At 41.6% G+C, this 10,095-nt stretch overlaps 1 protein-coding gene across 16 annotated transcripts in view; it reads left to right on the plus strand.

The window, feature by feature from the left end:
• Positions 1–8,927, plus strand: part of CAMK2D (calcium/calmodulin dependent protein kinase II delta) — a 125,935-nt gene extending 117,008 nt beyond the window's left edge. For 11 of the 16 annotated variants that reach the window (XM_017739366.1, XM_017739371.1, XM_017739369.1 and 8 more), the window contains 5 exons: positions 1,574–1,649; positions 2,245–2,339; positions 2,940–3,168; positions 6,728–6,776; positions 7,324–8,927. In XM_017739366.1, coding sequence (XP_017594855.1) covers positions 1,574–1,649; positions 2,245–2,339; positions 2,940–3,168; positions 6,728–6,734 — 407 coding nt within the window. In that variant the 3' untranslated portion in view covers positions 6,735–6,776; positions 7,324–8,927. Of the gene's footprint in view, positions 1–1,573; positions 1,650–2,244; positions 2,340–2,939; positions 3,173–6,727; positions 7,162–7,323 lie in introns of those variants that run through there. The other 5 variants (XM_017739364.1, XM_017739373.1, XM_017739376.1 and 2 more) reach the window with 3 other exon arrangements.
• Positions 8,928–10,095: the final 1,168 nt, after the last annotated feature.

The following is a 10,095-nucleotide window of genomic DNA, read 5'->3' on the forward strand; positions in this document are numbered from 1 at the left end:
AATCTCCTTTGCTGGCTTTGCTGGCCTCTAGAGCTTCCTGATGGATGTGTTTTACATCCCATGGATACATCTGCAGACACAGCTCTCCTGGATGTTAGTACAGCCCAGAGAAACTTTGCTGGAACCACATTCTCCAATATTAGGTGGCTTCTGTCAGAAAGCTTAATGAAAACAAATGTTCCGCTGCAATTTAATTTTGGAACTAAAACCAGGAAAACCAGCAGTTTGGCAACACAGTTCAGTTTCTCCCTTTGGGGGTTGGTGTGGAATTATATCTTGCATATCTCAACATCAAAGGTACCATGGTAAAACTCGGGAAAGGCATGACTGATGTTAGTGAAAAAGGGAATATTGCCAGTTGTCTTGAGCCAAGTGACGATAAATTATGGGTCCATGTGGTTTTGTGTCTCTAGTGTGTGGAAACTTACAGTACCTTTGTAGACATATTAATTGCTTATATCGTTATCCATTGACATGAGCTCATGATTATGTAGCAACTGATCAGAGATTTTTACCTCATTTCCCACTGTCTGATTTAATGGTCTGTAATTTCCTCATCTCTGATTGAGATGTGTTACTGGGTTATTTAATCAAATCCTTTAGCTCAGCTGTATGTATGTGAGCTGTTGCATGCAGAACTGGTAATTTCCTCACTGCACGAGGTCTGCTTGTTCTGGATTTCTTTTTGCTAGCCTTCTGTAAGACTGCACTGTTATTTCTGACTCAGCCATCCCACCACTTGGCTGGTGCTGGTAATGCCATACAGTGTCCACACAGTCTGGCCCATGTTAATTAAACCTTTGATAATGGAGGCATTGCTGCTCTCTTCATTAAAAGTCCTTGTTCTTTCCACAGTCTTTGTGAAAAATAAGGCAATTCGTTCTTGAAATACTCTTAGCCGTAGTGCTAATAGTCAAGAGCTGCTCGCAAAAAGCCTTGCTAGACCTTTATATCCACTTTTTTCTTCATCGCATTTTTCCTTGCTGTTTTCTTTTTGGTCCTTTGTACCGGAATACTTTAGGTGTGCACTTAGGAGGAGGTTAACACCACAGTGCCAGTTTTGAGCACAGCATTGGAAAGTTACTTTCTCTATGTGCTCCCCAGCATTTTCTTTTGAAGAAGGATGTGATCTCTCTCAGTACTTCAGTTTTAACATTCCAGGCATGCTTGTGTTAATGGTCAAATCCATGTGTAGGAGTGTGCTGGGGAATTACAACTGTTGCTTGCACAAGAGAGCTGCTACAGCCTGACTGTGAAACAGTAGTCAGCTTCCTTGAGTTTGAAATTTAGAGTTGGGGTTTGGTTCGTTTTGCTTTTTAAACAGCAGATCCTTCAGTGAAGGAAAGGTGATTGTAAGTGTGATAGGGAAGTGGATTGATCTTGACATATGTTTAATTTCCTTGTGGATACAAGTGTGCACTGAAGGCAAATCAGTGTAAAGCAGCAATGTAACATCATGTCCTTTGGTCGTAGAAAGGAAGAGAAGTGGCAGCTGGGAAGTGGCAGAATACCTATCAGCTGTCACCTTCCACTTTGCCTTCCTCTGTAAGATTGGGTTTGTGTCTCTCCCCAGCTCGTAAGCAGGAGATTATCAAGGTGACCGAGCAGTTGATTGAAGCCATCAACAACGGGGACTTCGAAGCTTACACGTAAGCTCCTCATTTTGGAGGGAGTGAGGAGAGGTGGGGTATTTGCCACTGTCTCTGTAAATACTCCTGTTTATATGTGAGTGCCTGTGCTTGGAGTTACGTACTGTTGAAATGCCTTCTCAGATACCCCCACAAAACACAAGATGTGTTCATGGCTGCGTTGCCCTGGCTTCAGACATCGCCAGTTTCAGAAGAGCTGCTAGTATAAATCCATTGTAGTTAAAAGAAAATACTTAAATCTTGCTTACATAATGATGTGAGGCATAAAGAATATCCCTTGCATTGCACAGCAGCAGCTTTTATCATCACAAGTAAAAATTCCTACTTGGAATTACACTGACCTCTGGGTCTTTTTTTGGTCAAAACATGATTTATATGAAATGTGGTCCACTTAAAGTAAGCTGCCAAATTTACTAATTGAGTTGAAACCAGAACTCCGTGCCTTCTCCTCATGTAAAGTACTGTTCTTTTCCAGTGTGATGGCATGAGTAGGTGAAATGTTTGAAAGGAATGAAAGAAACAATTAGAAATAATCTCTCCAAAGCTGTGATCCGTAACCACATGTGCTCATTGCAGAATTTCCTCTTTTCCACAGAAAAATCTGTGATCCAGGCCTTACATCTTTTGAACCTGAAGCTTTGGGTAATCTGGTAGAAGGGATGGACTTCCACCGGTTTTACTTTGAGAATGGTAAATATTCCCTTTTCATCTCCGAATCTTCATCTGTTCCTTGTGACTGTGTGTCTCTCACCTGATGAGCATTTTAGTTTGGGAGTTAATCGACTTGGGCAGGGGAAGGGAGTATTATTTTTTTCAGAGTTCTGCTATAGGTGTTTTTCACTCTGCTTCTGCTCTGCTCATTCACACATCACAGGGCACCTCAGAGAGTGGAGGAGAATTTCAGGTATTTGGAAAGAAAAGATCAATATAAAGAATGAGTTTAGAGCTGAATTATTTTAACTGAAAATACTAAGTATAAATGTCATTAGACATAACAGTGAAACTGAAATGTTGGAAAACTCCAGATGGTGCTCTCCACTTTATTTAATCTATATATGTACATGGATTAAAGATATGTACTTATTAAATGGTGTATAATAAGGGATTCTGCTCATTCTACAGTGTGTTTTAGTTATCAGGTATGATTATCGTTTAACACTAATTATGAATTTGTATCTGCTAAGCCTGAGTTTTTTGTTTGTAAAAGGGGTTGGCATGAGTTCCTTTGGCTTACTTCGAGCGAATGTGATTTCTCCCATGCGTGCCTCTGTGTGTGTGTGTGTCTCGTAGCTCTGTCCAAAAGCAACAAGCCGATCCACACGATTATCCTGAATCCGCACGTGCACCTGGTGGGCGAGGACGCAGCGTGCATCGCGTACATCCGCCTGACACAGTACATGGATGGCAGCGGCATGCCAAAGACTATGCAGTCCGAGGAGACGCGCGTGTGGCACCGGCGCGACGGCAAGTGGCAGAACGTGCACTTCCACCGCTCGGGCTCGCCCACCGTGCCCATCAAGTAAGGAACAGCTCCACCACCAGCTCCCACCTCCTAGGCACACCACATAGTCCAGTAGCTGCTTTGGGCCTTAAAAACTGTGAGCCGTCCTCTTGGTAGTGTCCTTTCTTGTGGTTGTTTATTATGCATTAATACCCACTGGTGTGCGTATGGTATTGGTGCAAAGATTTTTAAAACAATGCGCTTTTTTGGTTGTTGTTTTCTACTGTGATGCCCACCGATACAACTCGGTCCCTGAACTGACAGCTTGAAAAGCAGAAAAGTGTTTTAATGTAGAGAAAGCTTGATAGAAGCCACTCAAAACAGGATTAGAAAACCTGGATGAGAATTGCTGGAAAACCTGGAAGAATAAAAAGCAGTAGGATATGTGGAGCTGTGAGAGCTGACCAGAAAGTTTCAAGTAAAAAAGTGTCGCTATTGGGAAAAACTGAAGTTTGACTAATATTTAGGGTGATTTCCAGCCACCTCTACTTTCTCAGACCTAACTATGTTTGCTGCAAGTTGGGTTTGAGCCAGTTTACATATTTACCTTGTAAACTGAGCCATCCCAGTACCTCTCACGTTCTTATCTCTTACCCACAGTCTCCGTGGGTAACTGCTGAGTATTCCCCATCAGACAGTTTCGACATCCCCGTGGGACAGCCTCGCAGCCAGCATCAGCATTTCTCTGTTGTTCATCCAGGCCCTGCCACACCCTCGGAGTCAGTCAGTGACAGAGTTCCTTGAGCCACACTGTCATCCGGGTTAATAACAGTGCACTCGGGGTTGCAGTAATAAGATAAAAAGTCATGGCTTCCTCAGGAGGTTCTGTGCAGGCCCTTGGCTTTCCTTCTTCTTCTACAGCCTCCACTAATGAGCCCAAACATCACTGACTTATGGTTTCCCAGTTAGGCAGCACTGGTCCAGGCCTTGCTTCGCTCAGTTGTGAGCCCACTGTAGGATACAATGCCATTTGTGTGAGGTGTCTTAATGTGGAGAGTGGCTGAATTTCCTGGCATGGATAATATGGGCTTAGATTTCATGCTTTGAACTTCTTCATCTCTCGTATTTTAACTTCTTGCAACACCGTTCTCCTATTATGAAAGAATACTTGATGAAGTAAAAAATACGGTAGAATGAAGTGTTAAACTCCTTAGTGATGATTTTGTATTATTTTTTTATTCAGGAAAAAAGAAATTTTATTACTTAGTGATAACTGGTTTATTTCAAAATGTGAAACCAATGGGAACAGGAACCACATTGTCCTTTGTTTCTCACATTCCAGCTGCACTGCCAGTGTTTCAACAGATAATATTGGAAGAGCAGTTACACTTGTTTGAAATGCAGTGTTAGGTAAATCTTTGAGGTTTTCGTAAAGCAGTGTTTGTCAAGGGATCTGACCTGGGTGTGTGTAGAGCCAGAAAGCCCAAGTGAAGCAGGTTCACCTGGCCCACTGCACCCTCAACAGTCAGTGTTTACAGCCCAGTGACACGAATTGTACTAGAGAATCATTCAGTCTTTTCCTCTGCGTTTGGTTTTTTTTTTTCACCACTTGTGTTTTTGGGAAGGTATTGAGGAGGTTCTTTGCGGCTGCTTGTGCTCTCTAATAAAGGTGAGGATTTCTGGGACTGCCAGGGGTGGAACGAGAAGAAAATTGACCACTGAGTAATTTTTTTGAGGTTGCAGGGCAGTTCCTGTATCAGTGAATGTTCCAAGCCTATGAGGCCAGACAGAGAGGACATTTCAGCATTGTGAGGGGTGTCCAAGCTTAAGGGGTCACAGAGCAGCCTTAGAGCTGGACTCAGGCTTAAGGAGAGATTCCCTGAGACAGCAACATAGCCCTAGATATGTCACACTGGCAACAATATTACATAAATCCCATAATCAGCTCTCATCTTGAATTCAGAAGAAGTTTTTGGACTTGCTCATAGCACTATTCTGAAATATCATTGGTCTGATGGTTAGGGGCCTCACTTTCCAGTCTAAAATTTAGTCATCTTCAGTGTATCCTTGGTTCTTCTATGCTGTCATTGTTCTTCTGCACTGGATAGATGTGCAGACATGAACTGGTTTGTAGGAAGGCTGATCACATCATTCCCACCTTCTGCTTCTGTAGGGTAAATAGCCAGCGCTACCTCAGATGGCTTTGTCTGATAGGATCTCCATTTTCCTGGCTACCTTATCTCCTTACTGTCTTTTTGGTTTGGGGTTTGCCTTTCCATTAGCTTGGCTTCTTCTGAAATCCTCTGTCCAACTGTGGTCAGGGCTTTACTTAATTCCACAATGTCTTTCTTTGCCCTGCTCTATTCTGGCACGATTTTTGCGCTTTTCTCATCTGCAGCTCATCTAAGCCAGCCACCTGTTTATCCTTAGCTCTCATTTCCAACCACTGAGTACATAGAAACTTTTACAGAGCTTTGCACTTCCTATTATTCCATGTAGTATTGCTGGATTACCTGGCCCTCAAGGTTATTTGGTTCTTCTTGCACAATGCTCCTGTTTCCTTTTCATAGTGCCTTCCACCTAAGTGTCAGTATGCTGTGTGAGATCGGTCCTACTGCTTGTGCTCAGGACTAGTGAGTCTTCTCTAGGCTGATAGTTCACCTTTCAGCACAAACATTGTCATTCTTCTTTTAGTTCTTTTGCATATTCTTTATTTCCCATCTTCTTAAGTCTGACTGGGAGATTCCCATGTAGCACCATGCTAGAATCGCCTTCTATAACCCATCCTGACGACTTTTGCACTGTCTCAGATTTCCCCTTTGCTTTTCCCAGTCAGAGCAGCAATATCTCCATTTTGGAAAACTAGAGAAGAAACTTAATTAACATATTGTTCTAGTTTATCCTTCCTTTATTTGAAATGCTTACAGTCTACAGCTACTTACGTAATTCTTACCAATGCACAGTAGTTAATAATGGCATTTCCATAATAAAAAAGTATGCTGTTCATCATGTCTGAAGATGAATCTCAAATCTAATAAAGTTGCAAAAACAATTATAGCTGCGATCTGCTTCTGCAGACATGGTATACTAGATGATAAGTCAGTTGCTGCAAGCACAGTAGCTTCCTTGTTTTCAGAATTGCAGGAAGGAGTGTGCATAAATCTAAGGATAGAATTGAGCTCTTTGGTAGCTATAGATATAGGGAAATGTTTTCTTGTGGCAGAGGACTTATTTGGAAAAGAATATGAGCACAAATACGTATCTAGTTTATAAATAAATTTTATTCGTAGTTTTGCTGTGAGTTGGATGAGGCAAACTTGGGTTTCTGTCTCATCCATTGTTTCTCTCTGAGTCATAGAAGTGACGGTAGAATTCTTCTCTGTATCCATGTTCTTAGGGACCTGGGCTAAAGCGTTTCTGTAGAGCTGTGTCTGCTTGTCCTTGGAGAGTGCACCTGCCCAGTATGGGCAGTCAAAGGGCTGGTGGACCTAAAAGCGACTCCCTAACCTGACTTCAGCCTCAGTGAGGCTGGCGTTCCCTCCCTGATCATGGCTCACACCTTCTTATCCTTTGCTAGTATAAGTGCAGTGCCAGCCAGCAGAATGCTGAGTAAAGAGTTTGTTCTGTGTTTGTGCAGTGCCTAGCGCAGAGGGATCCCACCACGGCTCCGGCCCCTAGATGCTACGGTAATAAAAATGATGCTACAGCCTCACTTTAGCTGCATACTTGCTTCCAGCTCCTTTCCGTTCCTTCTCTCTCTGCGTATGGCTCTGGCATGTCTTGCATGTGAATGACACCTGATTATTCCTTGTCTCTTGGTCCAATCTTTGTACGAGAGCCTCAGTCCATGGCAGTGCCTGCGATGTCCATGCTGAGGAAGTTAAGTTACTGAGATTCATGGCTGAATTCCACCCTCCCTCCCTTAAGGAATCCCTTAAGGCACTTAAGGGGGAATGCTTTAAGGCACTGGCTTCCTGCCTCAGTTTCCTTTTTTAACAGCCTCTCTGGCATCTTGTAAAGATGGAAAATGTCTGTAAAGTGGTTTGAAAAATAAAAGAATGCCTTTCCTGATTGGAGGTTTTTTCCCTTGTTTTTTTTCCCCTGTATGGTGTTAAGTGATCTTGAGAAGGTGGCTTTTTTTCAATAGCACTGGCTAACACTTGAGCATGTGTTGTTATCTGGTGGTGATGTTACCTCAGTAATGGAAATCTGTTTTTTTCTCCTTCCTCCTAGCTAAAAATATCAGCGGTGCCGCTCTTGCATTTTCTGTACCCAACGCACCTGGTCGATTACCATCTTGGCCATCCTGTTCTCTTCATGCATGTTTCTGAGTGCATGAAGTTGTGAAGGTTCTTCATGTAACACATTTGTGATGCACCACGTTGCTGTATATTCCATCTGTACACTGTTAACATTTCAATGAAGGTGATGTTCCATGCAAATAGAGAATAACAAGGCGTAAAACACGAAAAGAGATATTGGATGGACAGCAGTAGACACACAGTACATTTGTCACTTGCTCCATTTATGCCAAGTTTTGACAGACAACTTTAAAATCTATCATGTTTATTAAAAAAAAAAGAAAAAAAAAAGAAAAGGTATATTTTACCTTCTTTTTTTAAGAACTGTTTTTTGACTCCTCCTTTTCTCCCAAGTCCCAGGATTTTGCTTTGGTTCTGGTAGGAATGGTTAGGATGTATGCTGGCAGCTCCGTTACTGTAAAACAGATTTTTATCTTAGACGGACAAAATCACTGATAAATGTGAAAGCGTTAATATCTTGGCTTTGGACCAGCTGGAGCCTTCTTAGTTTATTAGTCTGGAAAAATCTCCTCATTTGCTGGTTTGGCCACTCCAGAATTAATTGTCAGTGTTCTGGTGAGTCAGCAGCTTCCATTTTCCTTTTGAGTTCTTTTTGCTTTATTTTGCTTAACTGAAAGTCACTGTTGGTTGATTAAGCAAAACTAAAAATTGTAAGGAACTAAGTGATAATTGAGAGGCAGTTTTTGAGGATTAAAATGGAAGGAAAGAGAAAGATTTTTATCACTTTTAGGATGTACTGTAAATTTTTTAAGGAGGCTTTAAAAAATATAATATCTTGGTTAATGTATAGACCAGCTGTGTGGTTAATATATTCAAGAAATATTAGGCCTTAAAGCTAAGTATGAAGAGTTTACTTACATTATACTGCTGCTGTTGCTTCTCTGGAAATGAATTATGGAGACACCGGCTTTCCGTGGGACCCTAACACTTTACCACAGGTTTGTGTCTCCCCGCGCTTCCCCTCCATCCGCTCTTGGCTTCTCAAGCTCCCCTGACAGCGTTCGCTGTCGAGGCCGGCCTTCCCGACGGGTTTGTCCCGGCTCCGGGCCGAGGGAGGAATGCTCTGCTGGCAGTGTAGAACGCAAGCCTTGCAACAGGGACTAGTTCTCCTTCCCTCGCGTTGCTGTAAAAATACAACCTCACAAGAATTTTGGTTTCTTCCCTTCCACTGTTCCAGGAAAGCCCAGGCCGGGCTGCTCTTGTTCTCCCCATGGTTCTGTTAGCAGCAGGCTTCTGCTCCCCGCAGCGCTGTACAGTGCATGGTATCTCAGTGTCCTTTTTAGCCGTCCAAAATTTACAACTCGGCAGCCTGAACTTTTTAAAATGGGAAAGCTTCCTAATTTGTATCATTTCACCCTTCTGTGTTGATTACTAATCAAAAGCAGTTCTTAAACATGTTGATGTTGTTACTAGTGGATGTATGGTAGATGGACTTAAGCTTCTTTGATAATTACTACATGATTTTAAACAATATATATTTAAAATAAGCATCTACAATAAATGTGTTGAGCCATATTAACCTGCCAATGGGATCTGTGAAAAAAGTAATGGCCTCATTTTTTTTTCTCATTAATTTCTTTTCTTTTTTTTTCTTTTTTTCTTTTTTTTTTTTTACGCAAGCCTTGCAACAGGGACTAGTTCTCCTTCCCTCGCGTTGCTGTAAAAATACAACCTCACAAGAATTTTGGTTTCTTCCCTTCCACTGTTCCAGGAAAGCCCAGGCCGGGCTGCTCTTGTTCTCCCCATGGTTCTGTTAGCAGCAGGCTTCTGCTCCCCGCAGCGCTGTACAGTGCATGGTATCTCAGTGTCCTTTTTAGCCGTCCAAAATTTACAACTCGGCAGCCTGAACTTTTTAAAATGGGAAAGCTTCCTAATTTGTATTATTTCACCCTTCTGTGTTGATTACTAATCAAAAGCAGTTCTTAAACATGTTGATGTTGTTACTAGTGGATGTATGGTAGATGGACTTAAGCTTCTTTGATAATTACTACATGATTTTAAACAATATATATTTAAAATAAGCATCTACAATAAATGTGTTGAGCCATATTAACCTGCCAATGGGATCTGTGAAAAAAGTAATGGCCTCATTTTTTTTTTTTATTAATTTCTTTTTTTTTTTTTTCTTTTTTTCTTTTTTTTTTTTTTGTGAAGCGGCTATAAGTGGCATAACTGTATTTAAAATTAACAAATTAGGTGTAGGGTGGTTTTTTTATACTTCTAACATAGCATGTGGTGTTGACGTATTACTGTAGACCAAGTTTGTCTTCCACACCAAGACGTGAGGAAATTGTGATTTGTTCTCTCCACCACAACTGAATTATACACTTCTGTCATTTTGGAACACTGCAGTTTACCATGGGACACAGTGTACATATTTCTTGCCATAATGGTAAATGATTGATATATTTAAGGATTAATAAATTTGTGATTTCTGCTGACATTGTGCTTGTGTTTTAATTTCCCAATGAATTGTGATCTTTGCAGTGGAAAACATGTAGTGTCTGTTTGAGTTAAGACACCAGAGGCACAGATGCACTTTCTTAGGAGCTGAATTTTCAGTTTGAAAATATGAGTGTTTGCTGTTGTGGTTGTCTTTGGGTTAGTTCCGAAGTGCCTTTCCTGGGGGCCGTTTGCACACTGCTCATGCTCTGCTCTGTTGGTGGACTTTGCACATACCTTG

The sequence above is a fragment of the Corvus brachyrhynchos genome, unplaced genomic scaffold (genome assembly GCF_000691975.1).
Source record: "Corvus brachyrhynchos isolate BGI_N302 unplaced genomic scaffold, ASM69197v1 scaffold1577, whole genome shotgun sequence".
In the NCBI taxonomy this organism is placed as follows: Eukaryota; Metazoa; Chordata; class Aves; order Passeriformes; family Corvidae; genus Corvus; species Corvus brachyrhynchos.